General features: G+C 36.5%; 1 protein-coding gene across 2 annotated transcripts; it reads right to left on the reverse strand.

Moving 5' to 3' along the window:
- Positions 1–4,148: 4,148 nt before the first annotated feature.
- Positions 4,149–22,353, reverse strand: parvb (parvin, beta). 2 transcript variants are annotated; one of them, XM_049474384.1, is made up of 13 exons: positions 22,138–22,353; positions 10,124–10,213; positions 8,967–9,037; positions 8,642–8,744; positions 8,216–8,356; positions 8,019–8,134; positions 7,875–7,933; positions 7,763–7,782; positions 7,511–7,572; positions 7,323–7,391; positions 7,093–7,194; positions 6,894–6,966; positions 4,149–4,667 (listed from the first exon to the last, which is right to left on the reverse strand). In XM_049474384.1, exons 1-13 carry the CDS (start codon positions 22,226–22,228, stop codon positions 4,591–4,593), a joined length of 1,074 nt encoding a protein of 357 aa, XP_049330341.1. In that variant the 5' UTR covers positions 22,229–22,353; the 3' UTR covers positions 4,149–4,590. The 2 variants fall into 2 exon arrangements, with proteins under 2 accessions (XP_049330341.1, XP_022541122.2); XM_022685401.2 differs by lacking the exon at positions 22,138–22,353 and adding an exon at positions 13,819–13,973.
- Between the last annotated feature and the right edge of the window lie 213 nt (positions 22,354–22,566).

Below are 22,566 nucleotides of genomic sequence, written 5' to 3' on the forward strand. Positions count from 1 at the left end.
TGTGTTGTTTATTTCTTGGTTTACTCTCTCTTTTTGTCTTTAGCCTTCAGTTCTGTCCTGTTGAGTCTCTGCTGGTTGGTTATTGACCCTTTAACCTTGTTTTGTACTAGTCCTTGTTGTGTTTGTTCTACTCTGTTATACTACTTACCAGATCCAACGTTAAAGTTCATTATTATTGTTTTTATATTAACAAACATCTGACCTGTCCAGGATACCTGACACCAGCTTCTGTTTTGTTAGTATGGAGTGATAAAGGTGAAATATGAGGGAAGTTGAGAGGTGGAGGAGGAGAAGTTCTTTGACACAAAAGTGAAGTGAGAGGAAAGGGTTATTTAAGTATTTAAGTGCAGTAGAAGGGCTTAAAATTGAATTATAGCATAACTCCACTTATAAAGATGCAGATGATATCCTGCAGATGTTTCTATATTACATTATGAGCCTTATGTAGTAAAGTAATGTAGTGTTTTTATAAAGTGTGAAAAGGGAAGTTTTTCAGGATATCGACTTTTTTACTGGGAATCCATGATCCTTACATGCTGTGTAAAACAGAACAGAGCGAAGAGATTGACTTGAAGTGTTAATGGGGTTTGGATTGGTTGAGAATATTGCTTTTATCCACAAACTGCTACTTTGCTATACCTTATTTTAATCAAAAGCAGCTCTGTTGAATAAATCTGGTATAAATCATTTTCCAGTGAGTGACAGCTCTGACCGTAGAAAGCGTGGTACTGCGCTCACAGTCTTCATTACTTGCAGCCCAAGAGGCTGATTTCTTTAAATGGCAGTGCTCGCATAGTCTCTGGCTCCTTGGCAACCCACTTTTATTATATTTACGTCACTCAGTTTCAGGAGTCAGATCCTCTGTGTGTTTCTGGGGAAGTTTTTTTTTCTTTTCTCTCTTTCCAAATGTAGAAACGCTCAAAATATTTAGATAACATTACTATTCCGATTGCTCGCTGTTAACTGTTCATTGTCTCAGACTGATGAGAGAATACAGTACTGCTTCTCCTGCTCGCAGTAAGTCAGGAGAGGAGAGTCAGAGTCCCCGAGACGAGGAAGCAGCAGTAATTTGGGCAGGGAGGTTACCATGGTAACTCAGCAAATAGACAAGGCACGATTAAGCCCTCAAATAAACATGAGTTTAGAGCTGCAGTCTTCACCTTAACCAAGAGGGAGCCAGGCTTACACACACACACACACACACACACACACACACACACACACACACTCCTGCAGCACAATACTGACCTCAGTTAAAGCCCTAAAGCTGGTCTGCATGTTTACAGTTATTACAGTTATAAAGCTCAGTCACAGCGGTGCCGTACATGCTTCTAGAGTTTTATCATACACGTTTTATCATAGACAGCTTGATGAACAGTTATCATCTCTAAAAAAACTACATTACAAATCATTTATCAATTATATGTAAACATTTTCATGTTTGTGGCATCACAAGATCACCTGTCACACACTTGGGCCTCATCTCCGTCTCCTTTGATTCCAGGAACTCCAACTCCCATAATGCACCTTACTGTCATACGCTCCACACCAAACACTCAGAGGTTATTGATGTTCCAAAGCATCGGTTAAATCCTAGTAATATGTAATTGAAGGCTGTTGCAAACTTAAGGATCCTTCATGTGATTTTGAAGGACGCATCTGATGTATCCTTTGCAGCCCACAGTTGCCCACAAATTTACTGCCCACATCCAAAATGTAAATAAAAAAATAAGAGCAAAACATTGCAGAAAAACTTAATATTTTAAGTTTAAAATCCTGATGAAACACAAATGGTAAAACAATTTTATAACATGTATTTTTAAATTGTTCTAGTAATCATGTCAGAACTATATAGTTATATGGAATGTAAAACATTCTTTAATTATTAAAGCATTTAAATTGTTAAATGGTTAAAACAGAGCTGTAGAAGCAAAAGGAGCTAGCATTTTCAATGGAGCTAGCGTTAATTTTATCTCCAGCACTTATTCAGTACACCTTCATTCTTTAAATAAGGTGAAATTAACAAATACACATTCACACAAGTTTTGTAAGAAATTTTACACAGCTTTTAAAGGGTCTGTGATGCAAAGTAATCTTTTGTGTTCTTTTGGGTTAAAACGTAAAAATGTAAAAATAATTTATGTAATATTTCTGTAAAGAAATAAAAAAGCACACTCTTGTGCCTCAGTGTAATCATTGTAACATTCACTTGACATCACTACTAAGCCTTGTTACACTGTTCCAAATGTGTGACCGACGGGATACTAAGAAAGATTTTTTACAGGACAGTGCTGCTCAGGACCCGTCAAACCTCGACTGCACACATTGGAATGCAGCGTTTCCATTCACCTGACTATTGACTACTATATTCATCTGTTTTATACTCATTAGTCTTTGAACAAAAACAACTTTGCGAAGTATTGTCAACAGATCTGTAATTGTGTAACAAGCATTTCCTGTATGTTTATAAATGATCTTTTTGTCTCCATGTTTACACTGTCTTTTTTTATTTGCCCTTCAATACTGTTTGTATTGTTTGTTTACTACTGGTTTATGAGGGCTTTTTTGTGCTATCGTCTTCTGGATTCTGTCGTAACGTAGCCCATCTGTGGCCTTGCTTGTTACTCTGTCCTTGTAGTGTTTTTCTACCCTGTTGTACTACTTACTTGTTCCATCATTAAAGTTCATTATTGATTTTATATTACAGAGTCAGCCAAGCAAACTCAGAGGCAGCTAGGCTTCCAACCACATAATACCACAGCACAATATTGACCTAACCTAAAGCCCTAAAGCTGGGCGGCACATTTACAGTAATTTACTTATGAAGCTCACTCATACATACATCATACAGTTAAACGGTTTTATCATAGACAGCAATCTCAGCATGATGAAGAGCTATCATCTGTAAAAATGCATCTGAGACATAAAACTGGATTAATCAATTATCTATCTATATTCCTGACAAATACGGTCTGAATGAGATGAGGCAGTAAACGTAAAGGATGTGAGCAAATTCTCTAATGATGTTACTCCCATCCGACCCCACACACTGAAGTGAATTATTAATGTGTCTCTGCGTGGAATATAAAATGTGTGTGTGGATAGAATACAAAACAAGGCTGTATTTGCTCTTTTAATGACCTTAAAGGAAAATGTCCGATTTGGTTTTCTTAAGTTGCTCATTAAAAAAAAAAAAACTAAAAAAAGAGAATGATCAGATTTATATTAGTTTGGAAATGTAAAACTGATACTAACACATATGGTACATATAGGGTCAGTTTACCAGACAGTGATTTAGCCAAGTCTTCATTCAGATTATGTGTAGTCCGAGACTGGGTCCCATAGTGTCCCAAGTAAAATACAGCATACAGCAGGTTCTGTACTGGGATGTCTCCAATTCATGTTATATATGCTATGTGATACGCAAACATGGCATCTGATTCCATTGTTATGTAGAAACTCATGCACAGTTATATATTTATCATCGGAACTAGATTAATAAAATGGAATAAGATGAACCCTGACAAATCAGACTTTCTACTTAGCCCAAAGGATGCTTAAAGCTGCTAGATGATCTGCCCTAAAGCTCAATCTTAATAACTTCTCTGCAACAGGGCCGACTGTGAAAACTTTAGCACTATAATTGGTTGTTACCAGTCGTACACTATATAAATATGTACACTATACAGACAAAAGAAAACAGAAGAAAATCATTTCTTCATGTTCAATTTTTGTTAAAGTAAGAAACACACATTCCTCATATGAAAAAGGTTGGTTCATACAATAATTACATCAGAGTTAGATTACTGCAGCAATGCCCTGTTTTCATATTGTTCTGGTTATTTACAAATTAAGCTTTAGTAAGTCTGAAACACGATAGCCAGTCTACTTAGAAAAACTAAAAAAATTGTCCAAAATTGTCCATTGGACAAAAGTTATAAACAACATATTAGATGCGAGGTCAAAAACTTAATGTTAAATGTGTAACTGCTAACACAGATAAAAGCATGATCACTGTAATATTTTAAGTTATTGTTATTCTTTTTACTTTTACAAAAGACTGCTTTTTTAAATTCTCTTATGAAGCTAGTGAGGCTGACCAGTTGAATGAAATAATTACAATGTAAGTAAAGACAGTACAAAAAACATAGGCTATAAAAACATTCATGGTTATTATTGTGGTAATAAAGATATAACATCTCTCACATTATACACAGAGCGTACAGGCCATAAAACATTCATACTAAAGGAGTTAGTAGCATAGTACACAGCAGTGCCTTGTTCAAATAAATTATGTACAGTACAGCATTTAAATCTCCTTTAGGAGCTTCTGCACAGTGGCGTCCATAAAGGATACAGCAGTTGAGTCTTAACACATAAAAAGACATACAACATAAAGCACTCACTTCTTAAATACAGGCAGCATGTGACTGAGTAAATGCATGAGTGTGTGTGTGTACTTGCAGATGTGTATGTGTGTGTCAGTGTCTGTGTGTGTGTGTGTGCGCATGTGTAAGTGTGTGTGCATGGCATCAGTGAGGCACTGGTTCAAGGGTTCATGGCAAGACTTCCTATCCTGTCTTCTCTTCATCACTCCGAACTTTTGTAGTTGGTGAAGAGGTTATACAGGACCCTCAGAGTCGACTTCAAGTTCAAATTCACAACATCTACAACAAACACCAAAACCAGAAGAATTAGAAGAAAATTGTAATATTTGAAATGTACCGTATTTTTCGGACTATAAGGCGCACCGTATTATAAGACGCACTATCAAAGAACGCCTATTTTCTGCTATTTTTCCATACATAGGGCGCATCGCATTATAAGGCGCGTTAAGTGACACTAGAAAGGGTGCCTATATCAAAGTGAACAGGGGTGGCGCCATGTTTCCCTTCCCCCACCAGGGGTGGTCGCTTGCCGGTGGAGCGTCTCAGTATACAAATCTAACGTTAGCTCTTTCAAAGTCAAACGAGTGCTGGATATTAATCTACACAGATTCCTCTCCTGAAAACTGTTTATTTGGGTGAGTAACGTGCTTCAGTTTATTTACAGTAAGCTTAGATTTCCAGATGTCCACTAAGGCTTGCTGCACCAGCGTTAGCATAGCTATCCGCTAGCACGCTAGCTAGTCACCTAAACTAGTAAAGTTAACCCAAACTTAAACGACAGCGTTACACTGAGTAATCCTGCGTGTTCTGGTAAGACTGTGAGATATTAGCTAGCGATTCGTCCCCCGTAGCTTGTTTTAACACTGTAAACAAGCAGATTACAGGCTGATAAAACTCACCTCTGAGAGAGTTAGCGCTTAGCATCTAGCTAATGCTAGCCAGGCAAAGCAGCACAGATTTACAGGCCGATAACTCACCTCTGAACGGTGAACGCTTAGCGATTAGCATCTAACTCTAATAATACTGCTCCAGCAGTATTAAAAGTGCTAAATTTAGAAAATACTGATCTCTGAACAGTGAAAAAGCTAGCTAGCTAAGCGGTTAGCATCTAGCTAATGCTATTGCTGCTCTGCACGGAGTGTGTGTTTACTGCTCCTTACACCTGACGGGTAAAATTTAGATAATACTGATCTCTGAACAGTGAATAAGCTAGCTAATGCTATTTGCTGCTCCAGCCTCGGAGCTGCACGGCTCTGGACTCTGTATAGCACTGAAACTCTGTATAACGCTGCACGGAGTGTGTGTTTACTGCTCCTTACAACCTGACGAGTAAAATTTAGATAATACTGATCTCAGTGAATAAGCTAGCTAGCTTAGCGGTTAGCATCTAGCTAATGCTATTGCTGCTCCAGCCTCGGAGCTGCACGGCTCTGGACTCTGTATAGCACTGAAACTCTCTATAACGCTGCACGGAGTGTGTGTTTACTGCTCCTTACAACCTGACGAGTAAAATCCATACAAAAGGCGCACCGTATTATAAGACGCACTGTCAATTTTTGTGAAAATTAAAAGTTTTTAAGTGCGCCTTATAGTCCGAAAAATACGGTACATACTACCCTTAAAATCTAGACCCTAATTACATTATTTACTTACAGTACTATACAGAAATATTTGGCCATGTCCTCAATACATTTTGATGTACCTTAATATTGGCAAATATGTTTATTTACCACCAATAATGTGCATTTTGTGAATTTTATGTCAGTTAAAAACTGTAATAAAACAGTTAGATTTAACCACTGGATCAAATGTATGAATATTCTTATTTTTTAAACTATATTACTCTTTAAAAGGAAGTAACTGCATTATTATTATTATTATTATTATTATTATTATTATTATTATTATTATTATTATTATTATTATGTTATCATTATATCAGTGTCTTAATGACAATTTAGTCTTAATGACAATAATATTGTTTATCACAATTATTTCTGAAACAATACATATAGCTTCAAAATAACAGTTATCATGGCAGGCTTACTAATACCATTTGACATAGACTAAATTTTCCATTGGAATTTAAAATATATTTTTTAAATATATCCAGAGTTAACAAGTGTAATGTATATATTTCTATGAATAAAATGATATTTGTATAATTAAATCCAGAATGCTTCATATTTAAAATGACACTGGGTTTTCACCTACTTAAGAATCATATATACTATACTCTCAAACAAAAAACAGAAAAAGTGAACGTGATGTATTATTTGTAAAATAAGATCAATGTCGCCATCTAGTGAACAAAGCAGACACTGCAATATATATGCTACTATTATAGCCTATATAACCCTCAAGCTCCACTAAGCATATGTTATATCTTCAATTTAACATCACCGTTTCACTGACTGTACAAAAAAAATAATAAGCAAAACCATTTACAGGACAGCTATGCTTTTGACAGCTAGAATTTCTCCAAATATTCCAACTTTTCTGTACCTTCCGGTCGAGCTTTGGGTTTCTTCAGTCCTCCATCTTGCATCAATTCAAATGCAAATGCCACATTATGTACCTAAAAGACAGAAAAATGTATTTTCATACTCCACAATACAAATGTGGACATGTTAAGATCATATCTCTGTTTTATAGAAAGGATACATGTGGACATAAATATATGGATATATGTCTAGACACTCACCTTCTGTTCAAAGCTCTCTGGCGTGAGGTAAAAGTTATACAGTGGCACAAAATAGTCCTCCAACAGACCCATTAGCAGCACCAAATACACACCATCTGCAAACTAAAAAACACAAACACACAATTACAGCAAATGTCAGCCTTGAAACGTCAGAGGTATATTAGAATATACTACTATAATAATAAAAACCATAAATAAATAAATGAATATGTTTCTGAGGAGTGCCTCACCTGTGACTCCAGCTCAGTCACTTCCAGATTCAGCTTGTTCAGGTGTTTATTTACAAAGGTGATCAGAGACTAAAAGAGAAATAAAACAAATCCTCAACTTATTATTCAAGAAATGCATTTTTAATTCCATATTGAATATATTCAATATTAGTCTAAGATATTTTTTATTTAAACAATTATTTTTTTACCGTCTTGACTACATTAAGCTTGTCTGGTGCATGGTCCAGTAAGGTGTCAAAGGCATCTCTCTCTGTAGGTACAACAATATACATGCTTTATAAATGCACTGCATATTATTGATGCATTAAATGTTACAATACAGTACTGAGTGTGTGTCAGGTGGCTGTGAAACTTTGGAAAAACACTTATTTCCGCAGTGAGTTCGGTCTGTCCCGTAACAGAAGCAGTCCTGTATTTTTATTACAAAACTATCTACTCACCAAATCTTCCCAGCATCATCCTGCAAAAGAAAAAGCAGGGAAGTACAAATTTAAAATTAAAGTCTGTACTGACCACTAGATGGTGTTACATACAATCAAACTCTAAACTTACTCTGTAGTGGTGGTGAGCTCTTTGGTCACATGTGACGTCTGTAAAATTCCCTCTCTTTTCTAAAGAAAATGAAGAACATCAAAGATAGAAAAATCTGTACTGTTGAATGAGGCTACTATCTGCCTTAGACACACATATACATACCTTTACCACCACCACCTGCACAGAGACATGCTCAGGTATCCTGATGGGGGCCATGAAGTGCATGGCCAGAGCCACCAGCAGAAACACGATGGCCACTAGGTTTTTGGAGTGGATTGCTGAAGGGTGAGAGGCCAGGATGAGTCAGTTATTCCTGCAGTGATCTGACTAAATGTGGTAGAGGTGGCATTCTTACTCACAGTCAACTCCCCACTCGATTGTCCAGCCCTGAGGCCTGAGCTGCTCGTTCACTGCTTCCAGAACAGTCTGCAGCTTCTGCTTCTGACCAATCTCAGACTGGGTGACCTCTGCTACATTTAGCTTACGGCCTGACAACTTCTCTGTCACGGAACAGTAGGATTCTTATTATTAAACTTGTGTAATACTAAATGTAAAATTACACAATTATTAATATTTTACAAAGCATGTTCTTTTTTTTACTTTAACTTTTTTGGACTTGGGGTTGCACATATTATTTTAAAGAATTTATTCATGTATTCATTCATCAAGGTTTAAAGGATTAATATTACCTTATTCCCTAATAACTTTATGATTCTTATTTTATTTGAATGGCCTGATCATTTAATATTTTCTCCTACTAAAAAATGCTTTATATATTCTCTTACCATACAGTTTCTGTAGCACCTGCCCATCATAGAGATCCTCTTCTAGATCTTTAACAATAATCCTGTCCTCTTCCAGCTCATTATTGATCCAGTCAATTAGAACCTAGGAACAGGATTAAAGTGTTTAATAAGCAGCTTTGTCATAATATGGCTTCTAGTGGCCTCAGTAATCTTTTCAGTAAAGCAAAACTTAAACTGTACCTGATTTATGAAAAATGCTAGTTTGGCTTATATGGTTTTACCAAATTTCATTTAGCCGAGTCTTTTATAGACATTCAAAAGTCCAAATGAAATGATAAACATCTGATGGTAATAACAAACATACCTTCTGCAGGTCCTTAAATTTGGGATCCTCTCTAGATGTGGGATCCAACATGCTCCTCTCTGCGTTCTCTTCTGTAAAAACAGCAACACCACACAAATGTTCTTTTATAAACTCTCACAGCACATGCTCCATCACAAAAATATAACATCCAACCCCTCCCCCTCCAAAATAATAATAATTTGCTAATGAGTCAGTTTTAAGGATTATAGCATTGTGACTCAGAGGTAATTCTGAGGAACAGTGGGTGTAGTTCTTGCTCGCTGTCATCCAGCTGCTGCCCACCAAAAATGTCCTTAAAACAAGCAGTGTGACCTGTTTTCTTTTCTGCTTTAGAAACCTGCTCCTCACTGTACAGTCAAATTGCATGCCAACTGTTAAAAATACATGTTATGTTTTTGTTGACTATGTACTGAGGATTGATACTTTTATTTTGTTTTGGTTTAAACATTTAAGAATAACAGACTCAAGGACTGGATTTTTGATTATAAAAAATTTTGGATTATAAAATTTGCAATGTAATTTAGGGTGGGAATAGAATGTAACTAGATTCCCACTGATTTTCCATTGAGTGATTGCAGACAAAAGCCTCAGTTTGAATGCAAATCTCCATTTGCTCTGCGCTGAATCAGTTGCTATGTGTAAAGGCTAAAAAACTTTAACTGAGTGATCGTTAAGTCCTCACCAATGCCTCTCAAGCTCCAGTTACAAATCGGTCCACAGACAATATATGTATATCTTGATTCTTATTGACATCCCTTTTGGACATGATTTCAGAGAGCAGATAGGATCTTCATGGGTTCCTCCTGTAAGATCTCATGTAATTCATGATTGTGTTATTGATCAGTTGTGTAGACCAACAAACCACAACCACTAAAAGATTCATGATTACAGGACAACAAGTTGCACTTCAGAGTAAAATCGGCATAAGGAAATTAATTGATGAATCTGCATGTGCAGTCGTACTACAGTAGCATGGATTCTTCGAGTTCAAGTTATGCATTTTAATCCAATGTGAAATGTGTCACACTAAAGCAGAGTGATAGGAACCAGGTTTCTACAGGGAATTCACTAACCTGTGGACATAGCATAAGTGAATGTGGTTCTGCTACAGAGAGAGTAAGGCAGTAAATGAGGGATGGGAAGGAGGAGTGTGTTACCTAGCAGCATGTCCTCTGGGAGCAGGTCAACACCAGACGGGAGGAGCGGAGCGTTGATGGCATTCTTACCCTCTTCATGAAGGTCACTCACTAAAGACAAGACACAAACAGCAAAGACAACATGTTTTCTACTATTGTGTATTATGTTGAAAAGAAAAAAGCAAACTAAATAAAATATACTAAAACACGTGAAGTGTGATTTACTGAGTGTTTAGTTTACTGTTCAGTCTAAAATTTATATTATATGAAGTCAAATTAGGGTGATAAATAATTTGAGTCGTAAAATGATACTCACAAATGTTTTCATATTTAGGCTGAGACATGAAATCTGAGAGAACTATACCTTAGATTATGTTATATGTTCAAATAACATTTTTTTTAAACTGGGGGGGTCGCAATGATGTGCACTGAAAAACATTACAGTTTGTGTCTCTTCTCTTGCAAAGCCTGCAGGTTTTGTTTTTTGTCCCGAGTAGAGTGAGGCGTTGGTGGATCCACAGTGGTACTTACAACCCACAAAAGGGGGCCTTCAATTAAGACAATTTGAGAACCGCTGTTCTGTAATTAAGTTAATTCTGTGGGTTTATTTGTCATTATTCTACTTTTCTCATTCTCACCACATGCACTGCTAACTGTATGACATTTTAATTGCCATGATTTTCCAGTTAGAAAGAAATAAAATAAAATCAAAACATGCAGACCTCACTGAGTTTGAGCTCATGTAAAATGCAGATCTCTTATACTACTTCTGTATTTATTAAACATTTCTCAGATCCACTTTTTTAAAAGCTTTTGTGTCAGTTTCTTTCACACCCTAATTTGGACATTTTTCAGTCACTGGGTCACTATTGGACAGAACACACAAGCTGCTGTGTTTTAAAATGGGCTGGTCACTTTACCTAGCATGCTGGGATGAATTTTCTGCCCATATCTGAGTAAAATTACTAACAGGATTGCTGGATTAGTTTTACCACAGTAATGTATTAGTTTTATAATTATTCTTAGTTATATTAGTTGTAGTAATTGCTGTAGTAGTAGTAGTAGGTTTCCTAAATTGTTTACAGCATTTACACTATGTTTTTGGTAAACAGAATTATATATTTAAAATAATAACAGTAATAATAATGCATTCATTTATTTATTTATCATCTTATTCAGTTATTTATGGTTAAGATTGGTTCCAGATTCTGTCCAGAATCACCGAACAAATCAGTTGGCAAAGTATAAAATGAACTCAAAAAGTAGCTATATGTAATTAAAAGATTAGAATTGGGATTCGGGGGTCAGTCCTAACTTTTCATATTTCTGTCCTCTCCTAACAAGAAACTATATAGAATAAATACTCCAGCTTTAATATTTTAATACCATTGTGTTATAATCGTGTGTTATCAGTTGCAGCTTAAGGAAACTGTGTAAATTGTGGCTGAACCCACAAAACCCACACAACTAGAGTTTACTAAACTGTGTTAGCATTCAGAAAGATGGCATTGTTCAGCTTTTTTATTGCTAAACAAGAGAATGTCCATGTCTATTGATTTTTTTTGTAATAGAGTAAGAGTTCGCTGAAGAAACCCCCACAGTGAGCAGGTAGCATGGTGACATAGCATGCTAGCTAAGCTAATGTTGGTAAGGCAAACTTAAGAAGTCATATTATAAATGATATTTCCAAAGTGAGAAAGGTATAAAAGCTCTTAATCTTTCTTCAGTCTTTTTTGCTGCACATTTGGTTTTGCTTTTGAGGTAAATTGAAACAGAGACAGAGTTTTAGCTTCATATTCTACACATTATTCAGCAGCTAGGTGGGTAATAGAGACCCAGAGGCTAAAAAGCTACAGTTGGCAGTAAAGGAAGAGAGCACCAGTTATCAGCCTGAACATGGTGAACGTGATCAGAGCAGCGATTTTGTGTCTGATTGAGAATAACCAATAGTTACATGCTACATCCTCAGTAACCCGTATTTCTCTCTTCCCGTTCTCTGTAAGGGTCACTAACATCTATCTACAGCAACAGGGTGTAATCCAATTACTCATTTCCTCACTGGCTGCCACAGTGAGCAGGAACTATTTCATCTGCTGCTACCGCCAGATCCTCTTATGGAGCAGTGGAGTCAGTGACGTATCAGATACACATCAGAGAATGCTGCTGCTCTCATTACCCCCAAACTCACAGACACACACACACCCCCTCTCTGATGAGACAGTGACATCAGAGATACAGAATCTCCAGCAACTGTACACAGAACCCAGTGTCTTCATTCAGTACTACTATTATATGCTCTAATCCAGATCCAAATTCACTCAAGCTTTCATAAAAAATTATTTACCACACAAGTTCGTGAAAAATGCCATTATTTCTTATTATTAAGTTGTTTTGTGTACACTATTTAGTATTTTTCAACTTATCATAAAGCAAGATTTTCAAGACAAAATTTTCATTTTAATTTACAGATACAGTATTTACATTATTTTGTTAAGTTAATGTAAAAATAAAGAAAAACATACAAAACCTACAAAAATCTACTAAAAAAAAAAAGAAAAAAGTCTTTACATTAATTCCTGTTAAATCAGACATCAATCCCTATAATATATAGTGATTAATGGGTAACGCCTTACAATATGGGGTGACAATTAACAGTATATTAATTGTTCTAAAGAAATTAATATATTAACTAATTATTAATTAACACTTGCTAAGACATCAATAAAATTACTAAACTGTAATGCTTTAAGAATGATGTAAATAATAATTAATTAAGACAATAGTTATAAAATGTTGTAATGATTAATAATGTCTTTACTAGTGTAAATTAACATTTAGCTGAGACATTCCGTCATGAGTACTGTTAATTAATGTACCTTTATTGTAAAATGTTACCAAGTAATAAAATGAATAGGTTAAATATTTAAGGGCAACATTTTGAAAATACCATATGCTTGCAGATTTTAAAAATAAATAATTATATACTTAACTCTGTGCTTTTTGTTTAAAAAAGCACATAACCACAATTTATTTCTTAAGACTTTTTTGTGAATCCAGCTCCTGATTCCTGACCAGCTGTTAGTGCTTAATCGGAGTACTGTAGGGCACCTTTAGGTTATCAGGTGAGAGGTCATACAGCAGAACCTAAAACAGGTTAATTCTATTAAACTGCAGAGATTTAACTAGTGAGTGTTAGCTGATGCCCATATAACGACTCGCTACATAACATTCTTTCGTTGTTCTCACACATTTCAGATCTAATCACAGCCTTATAGTAAACAGTCTACAGAGGGAGTGTGCATCTTGCACCAAATCAGCATTTCCTTCATAATTACAGTCTAATCAGGCGTCCTAATTATACTATTTCCTCCCTAAGAGATTGTCATAGATAAATACTTCTGGACCTTCGAGTACTGGGTAGAAGCTCATTTGAAACATAACAGACAACTACTGGCAATTACAGCTTGTTAAGCATAAAATAATCAGAATAAAAAGAAGAAGTGACAGTAAACTTGTGTATTCTGTGTAGACGGTGTACAATATCAGTCCCCACAGTGCAGCTAATGGATCACACGATCAATAAATACATAAATACATCAAGCATTCCATCTGCAGTTGGCTATGTATAGACTGTAACAAGCACATATTTAGATATCCATTCACAGAAATATTTACAATTAGAATTACAACCAATCCCTTTTTTGTCACTACTCTACCTTGCTTCTTTCTTTTAGTTCCACACAGCAGCCCAGCCATATCACACACAACTGTCCTGGATCCAGCAGGTCCTTTCAGAAAGACTGACGAGAGAACGGGTGCGTGTATGAAGGTGTCTGTGTGTGTGTGCATGTGGTGGGTTGCTATGTGAGGCTATGGCAGTGGACCCAGTGCAGTGTATGATATTTTTGTCCATGTCACAACCCTCCACCCTTTACAGCTCCTGTTTCACTAGGGGAAACGAGAGGAGATGAGAGGTGGGGAGAGGAAGACACCGGACCAAAATAAGCAAGACTCCTGAAGAACGCTGCAGCACACTTACAAAGGAAAATCTCTGCACAGGTAGCGTTTTATTTCTCACTAATATCAGTAATTTTGATCTGGAAATGTGCATGGAAATGGACTGCATGATAATACAACAAGTGGGTATTTAAGTGGCCAGAGGTATGACTAGTGCTGCTAATTATTAATAAAACTGTGAAGCAAATTCATAAATCTGAGTTTTGGGTTTGTTTAAAAATCCTAAGTAAGCTTAGAAAAAAGGTAAAACTTGGAAAAAATGGGCAGATCAATAGCAATCCCTTTTAAGTCCAGGATTATATTATTTATACTGTTATTATATTATTATATTATTAATAACTTATGTTTAGTTCACAGTCAGACAAACACTTATTTCACAATCTTTGCTGTTTTTCACATTTTAACATATTGTGGAAGTTGCTTTTTACAGTGTGTCAAAATTACATTATAAATTAATCAAATGAAATGCTCTTTTTATGATTACGGCCATGTAAAGCAAAGACGTTTTTATTTATCTAAAGAGAAAACATTTTGCTCATTATCACATAAATTGTTCAGTAACTAACAAAAACCTAATTTGTACATTATGCAGTTATGAAGTGTTTTAGTGTTATACCTAAAGGACAAAAATCTTAATCTGCTTTTAAGAGCATATTCTATTTAGCTATGCCTCACACTTATTCATTTAGCATCTCCATGTATCTTCAGGCGTTTAATGAAGTACTATAAATCTCTAAAAAGCACTGCAAGCATAATCATCTGAAACCGCTTTCATGTTCAAGTCCATTAGCAGAGTGCTGCTGAGCAATGACTGCAGTCAGAAGAAAGTGGCTGAATCTGACTGTGCTGTCACAGGCCTACAGAGAGCAGCACATTACTTACCGCCAGTCCAAATCAATACAGTGACTGTAATTCAAACAAACAGTGGTCCCAAAGTGCTGACCCAGGATCAGTGTTTGCCATTTCATATCCTAATGAACATGCTTATACGCCTAAGGAGGCAGCAGAAGTAATTAGTCAAAGTCAGAGCACTTCAATTCTGATTAGTTTAGGATTGGCTGGAGAATGGGTACAGTCTGAAAAAAACTATTTTGGTTATACAGGAAGACAATGTTTCTATATGTAGATCCAAAAGAAGGCAATGCATACGTTTACATAATTGGTCTTTTTATGATACATGCTATAGTTGAATGTTCTAGAAGTAATATATTGTTATTGTAATATATTACAATATTGTAATTAGAAAAGCACATTGTGGAATAATCTAGTATCTGACAAAAAAAGCTCATATCTCAATGTATTTCAGAGAAATGGCAATATGCAATGTGATATGATGGAAACCTCAAGAAAGTATAACATTAAAGTATCAGTATTTATTTTTAACAAACATATATGAATCATATGGTATGTTTAAATAGTAATTAGCTTTCTGTGTATGGTTACTCCGCAAGTTACACTGAATTATGTTGTTTGAGATTAAAAAAGTCATCATGCTGTTTCTTTATTTCTGATGTTTCTACAACATAATTTACACAGTTTTGTATTTACATTATTCTGTTGTCAATGCAGGATAGAAAAAACGGACAAAAAACTGAATTAAGCCTACAAAAAAATCTCCAAAAAAATCCTCTGTAGAAACTATGATAACCCTAAAATGACACTGGCCAGTCATTTCATTCACAAATCTTATAAACAAAACACTCTACACTTCATCAGTTTAATCAGTCGTCAATTTGTCTTACTAATAGTGATCAATGAAATGAAACAGTCAAATAGTGTCATTTTTAAACCATTTCCACACAAAATACCAAACCATTTCCAAACAAAGACCCATGTACAATATTTATTCTGAATAGATAAGTATGGTACACTGCATAACAGATACAATATTACAATATGGTATGAAATGGTTTTGAATATATTGATTGTAAATTACCCAGTCCAACATACTACCACCACCAATATCTGTTACTTCGGGGGATTTTTTTTTTTCAATATTTTTAATCAACTGGTCTCAGTCTTTAATTCAGATGATCAGGCGAGCTTCCTCTTTGCATTAAAAGGGCCCTTTGTCCGTAAGAATGAACAGCCCTGTATTACTGTATGTAACTAGCCTACTGTTCATCAGATAAACAAATTGTTTAAGAAGCATCTAACTGGAACAAAGACTTTACTTCAATATGAATAAAGAATTTTAAGAAGTCTGTAATGTAAAAAGATAACTACATCTGCCTTATATTGGGTAATGTCAATAAAGGTCAATCTATATATCTCTCCAATAAAGTAATTGAAACATCTGTTTCTAAACAAAAAGAATGTAGTTAAATATATTTATTCAATGAGAAAAAGTAAAGCAGTAGACTTACTTTTTACAGTGGTACTTTAGACGACAATACTGTGACAAACTATTCAGAATGAGCGACTGAAAGTAGGTGGAAGGCAATGACTTGTGTTTTTGCATATATATTTATTCTGGCCATTGATTGACATTTACACTTAAACACTTCCTCCATGCTTATCTATGAGGACCAGGATGGCCAGCTTTTACATTAGAAAATATCTCTTTTCTGCACACCAATTTTTTAAGAAACTAAATTTTTAGAAACTAAACTTTATGCATTTTTTTACAAATACATATATATATATATATATATGTGTATATATATATATATATATATATATATATATATATATATATATATATATATATATATATATATATATATATATACAGTGAGTCCAAGAAGTATTTGATCCCTTGCTGATTTTCTTTGTTTGCCCACTAATAAAGACACTATCCTTCTGCACGTTTAATGGTAGATATATTCTAACATGGAGAGACAGAATATCAAGACAAAAATCCAGAATATAATTTTAAAGAATATATTTTAATTAATTTGTATTTCAATGAGGAAAATAAGTATTTGATCCCTCTTGCCAAACACACTCAATACTTAGTGGCAAAGCCTTTGTTTGCAAGCACAGCGGTGAGACGTTTGTTGTAGTTAACCACAAGTTTAGCACACACACCAGGGGGAATTTTGGCCCACTCTTCTTTGCAGATCCTCTCTAAATCATGAAGGTTGTTGGGCTGTCGCTTGGCAACTCTGACCTTCAGCTCCCTCCATAGATTTTCGATCGGATTGAGGTCTGGCGACTGGCTGGGCCACTCCATGACCTTAATGTGATTTTTCTTGAGCCAATCCTTTGTTGCCTTTGCTGTATGTTTAGGGTCGTTATCATGTTGGAAGACCCAACCACGGCCCATTTTCAGATCCCTGGCAGAGGGGAGGAGGTTGTCCCTCAGGATTGTGCGGTACATGGCTCCATCCATCTTCCCAGTGATGCGGTGAAGTAGCCCTGTACCCTTGGCAGAGAAACACCCCCAAAACATTATGCTTCCACCTCCATGCTTGACGGTGGGCACAGTGTTCTTGGGGTCATAGGCAGCATTTTTCTTCCTCCACACATGGCGGGTGGAGTTGAGGCCAAAAAGTTCAATTTTGGTCTCGTCTGACCACAAAACCTTCTCCCAATAACTTGGTTCATCTTTCAAATGATCATTGGCATACTTGAGGCGTCCTGTGACAGCTCTTTGGTTTTACCCATGTTTGAGACTTGAAATCTGTGTGATCTGTCTGATTCTGTGGACAGGTGTTTTTCACACAAGTGATTAGTGAGAACAGGTGGCTTCAGGTCAGGTAACAAGTTGATTGGGAGTGTCTAACTGGTCTGTAAAAGCCAGAACTGCTAATGAATACTAAGGGATCAAATACTTATTTCACTCCATGAAATACAAATCAATTAATATATATTCCTTAGATTTATTTTCTGGATTTTCTTTTTAATATTCTGTCTCTCCATGTAAGAATACATCTACCATTAAAAGTATAGAATGATCATGTCTTTATTAGTGGGCCAACGAAGAAAATCAGCAAGGGATCAAATACTTCTTGGACTCACTATATATATATATTGAGTCTGTAAAACTCTGAAATAGTTTTAAACATTCAATTCAAGATAATGAAGGTGCACCCTTCAGTGTAACACCCCAGTGTTATATGGGAGATCCTAAAAGCTACAATTTAGACTTAGCCATATAGTTCTTAAGGTTCTGCAAACAAGCTCATGTTTTATTTGTCTCAGCCACGTGTCAGTGATCTGGCAGTGTCTCCAGGAATTTGCCATCTAACAATCACAAGAATCCCAAAATTTAAAATCTAGTCCTCACAGTGTTATCCAACTGGGCTCACTGGTATATCTAATCACCACATTCTCTATGCACTAAACGTAAGTTCTGCCATAATTAAGTATTATGTGCCAGAAAGCCACAGACTGCGTCCAGAAAACTCACTACTATATAAGCACAGAACAGTACAGAATGTGTTTTGTATTTACACTATTAAGTAAGGCTGTGAGTGGTTTTAAAGCCTTAAATGTGCCTAACTGTCTTGTCTTTACTCAACCATTTAATAATGTGTTTGGGGAAACCCCAGCCCACTGTGTGAATACTTTCCTGAACCTGTCCCTAGAAAAGCCGTCTAAAACTTTAAAACAACTGAAGTACTCATTTGAGAACTTTAAAAAGTTACTGTTTTGATGTGCATGGAGCTCTGGCGCCATCTGCTGTTCAATATGATATCTGTCTATATTTACAAGTAAACGTCTATTATTACTAGTAGTAGTATTAGTAGTAGTATTTTATTGTTGTAGTAGTTATTATTGGTGTTGTTTGTATTGTTTTTGCTGTTTTAAATGTTTTATTACAACATTTTTGTGTGTGTTCTCTACAAAAAAATTCAGCTCAAGACCAACTTGTGTGAAACCTGTTAATCTTCATAATCTTTATAAGGTACAGTCACCTGGAATGGCTTTTAGTTAACAGCCTTTTTTGTTTGTTTCTTTCCTTTTTGTTCCTTGAGACCTTGAGTTGTAAAAAGGTAGAGTTGGTATACAGTGAATAGTACGGTGGCCGAGAAAGCCCAGCGCAGTGCAAATTGAAAAGCACTGCAAAAGCACAAAACACATCCATCAAAATTACAACACAGGCGCAGCAAATAGAAAAACGCGCTGCAAATAGAACCACAACACAACGGAAGTGAGTCACAACACAACGGAATTTTCCCGGGGGACCTTAAAAGATGCTGTACCAGCTGTATACAAAGGACAATAAGTGGCAAACAAGCTTCTGAAAAGTAAGTTATGTTTATTACCTGTGATTACCACGGTTGTGTGCATATTATTAAAAGTTCTGCTTCACAAAACGCCTTGTTTGCCACTTATTGTCCTTTGTACACATAGTGAAGTCCGAGACGTTACTGAAGACGCTTAGCTGGTACAGTATCTTTTAAGGTCCCCCGGGAAAATTCTGTTGTGTTGTGACTCACTTCCGTTGTGTTGTGGTTCTATTTGCAGCGCGTTTTTCTATTTGCTGCGCCTGTGTTGTAATTTTGATGGATGTGTTTTGTGCTTTTGCAGCGCTTTTCAATTTGCACTGCGTTGGGCTTTCTCGACCACCGTAGAATAGCCCTATTTGAGTTATGTTCTAATCCATATTATGGCTACTCAACTAAGTAGAGAAAAAAATACTTTAAAGAACTTAAATTATCCTCAAGTGCAGTCGCAAAAACAATAATTATGGTGTCCCATCAATGTCAAAGGGTGCAAAAATACCAGGTGGAAAAAAATAACCAGCGTGTTTTAACATTTTGTGTGTGTAAATTAACTTCTTGTGAGCACAAATGTGAAACTAGTGAGCAAAAAAAAGGGAATTGTGTGCACGCTGAAGAAAATGTTGCTTTTGAGCTTCATGTTTCTGCTCTCGGGTGCTTTTTTTTTCCTCGCGCGCTGTGTGAATTACCTGCTGCGGCAGTTTTTGCTCGACTGAGTTTTTTGCACGCGAGTTTTGAAAGGGGTGGTTTTGACAGTTTGGGGGCGGGGCTGGGGTCACCTCCCTCAGCAAACGCTATTGGCTGATATCTCCAGGGTTTGTGACGGACCGCCTACCTTCAGGAGCCGGAGAAGAAAGGAGGACAAAAGGAGAGTTAGATAACTGGCTATGCTAACATGCAAACAACCCGCTCTCCAGCGCTGTTTGCCTGGGTGTGAAATAACTGTTGCCGCAGGTAATTCACACAGCGCGAGGAAAAAAAGCACTCGAGAGGAGAAAAATAAAGCTCGAGAGCAACATTTTCTTAAGCATGCACGTTTCCCTTTTTTTGCTAGTTTCACATTTGTACTCACAAGAAGTTAATTTACACACGCAAAACGTTAAAACACGCTGCTTAACTTTTTTCACCTGGTATTTTTGCGCCCTTGATATTTGACATTGATGTGTGAATAATGTGAATAACATTATGATGAAACTGGCTCTTATCAGGACTGCCCCAGGAAGGAAGGAAGACCAAGAGTTACTTCTGTTTTACAAGATAAAACAGAACACTTTGATTCTTCACAGTCTTGATGAATACTGTGGATTAGGGGTGTGCCATATCCAAATTGTTTTTAATATCATTAATATAATTTAATCTCAGTTAGTAGTGTGCCATATCATATTGTATATAATAATAAAATTAAACCTTCATTTTGTCGCAGTAGTATATTCTTTAAATATGTTTTTATTCAATGTTTTGTCATATTACCAAGTATATCGTTATCACGAAAATACCATGAAATATCGCAATATTATTTTAGGGCCCATACTTAGTGTGGATGTATTCAAAAAAATAAAAAATATAAATAAAAACACTAAATGAGAAAGTGTGTAGTTATGTATACTTTATAGCTATTTAAGTTATATAAGGTGGTAAGGCAGTGCACTGCTGGGACCTGAGTTTACTGAGACTACTGTTAGATACAGGGCCTGAGGGGGGTGGGCGACAAAGTGAGAAAGAAAACACACACACACACACACACACACTTTGCAGCTGTTCACATAACAAAAACACACACACCAAGAGAGTGCGGAATTAAATGTCCACAACACTGTAAACTCACTGTCACTTGATATATATATATATATATATACACACAGCTCTGGGAAAAAACAAGAGACCACTTCAGTTTCTGAATCAGTTTTTCTGATTTTGCTATTTATAGGTATATGTTTGAGTAAAAGGAACATTGCAGTTTTATTCTATAAACTACGGACAACATTTCTCCCAAATTCCAAACTAAAATATTGTCATTTAGAGCATTTTTATTTGCAGAATTTGAGAAATGGCTGAAATAAATCAAATAATGCAGAGAAAACAAGTTCATATTCATTCAAAAATCAATATTTGGTGGAATTAAACACAGTTTTCATGCATCTTGGCATGTTCTCCTCCACCAGTCTAACACACTGCTTTTGGATAACTTTCTGCCACTCCTGGTGCAATATGTATATATAATATATATATATATATATATATATATATATATATATATATATATATATATATATATACACATACATACACACACACACACACACACACACAGAGGATCAGCTTTTGTCTGGACAGTCTCGCATTCCTGACATAGTGTCATGTCTATTTCTGTTCATTTCATCAACGCCGGTGTCAGTCTGTGTGTGTGTCTGTCACGCGCGCGGTTCTGGGATCAGTGGTGTAGCTACATGTGATGATGTAGCTGCTTTACTTTACCACAGAGCCAGAAAGCTAACCAGGCTAAATCACACACACCCACAAACACCAACCACAAAAACTACAACAACTAAAACAACTACACACACACAGACCCTGTCCTCCTATTCTCCAGAGTTCTCACTGATATTAAAGGAACCGCTGCAGCTTCACCGTGATGAAGACCAGCCAGGGCTCTAAAACACACACACACACACACACACACACACACACACTTCACTACACTACAGGTTTCTAAACAGTAGGAGCTGATTCGGGCTGTCGGACTGTAATATCAGCCTCGTGCTCAGTGGTCAGTATTGGGGGATGCGTGGAGTAAACCCTCGCTTGCTCGCGACTCTGCTGTCAGGCTTCGTTAATCCGCCGCTTTACCTTCTTTTGACCTCTTCTTCCGAGCCAGCGTCCCACCCAGCTTCCCCAGAAAGCCCTCGTCCTTCTTCGCCCGGGCCGGGTTAGCGGTCATCTCTGCCTGGGCTGAGTTCACTCCGGCGGAAAGGAGGAGGAGGAGGACAGTGGAGGAGACAATGGCCGGCTGGTGAGGCCTGAGTGAGCTCCTATAGACAGACGCGTGTAAGTGATTGGAAAAAGGAGGAGGAGAAGAGGGGGGGGGGGGGGGGGGTGATGACCAGTCTCCGGAGATGCTTCACTGCCCCCACCCACAGCACCGCCTAATGAATCCTGCAGACCCGGAGAAACCTCCAGCTGACACGATCCTCAGAACATCCACAAAAGAGCAAAACATCACAATAAAGCTCAAGAATGCAGTGTGTGATCTCTTATACTTATTGTTCATTTCAACAC

The sequence above is a fragment of the Astyanax mexicanus genome, chromosome 2 (assembly GCF_023375975.1).
Source record: "Astyanax mexicanus isolate ESR-SI-001 chromosome 2, AstMex3_surface, whole genome shotgun sequence".
Lineage (NCBI taxonomy): Eukaryota > Metazoa > Chordata > Actinopteri > Characiformes > Acestrorhamphidae > Astyanax > Astyanax mexicanus.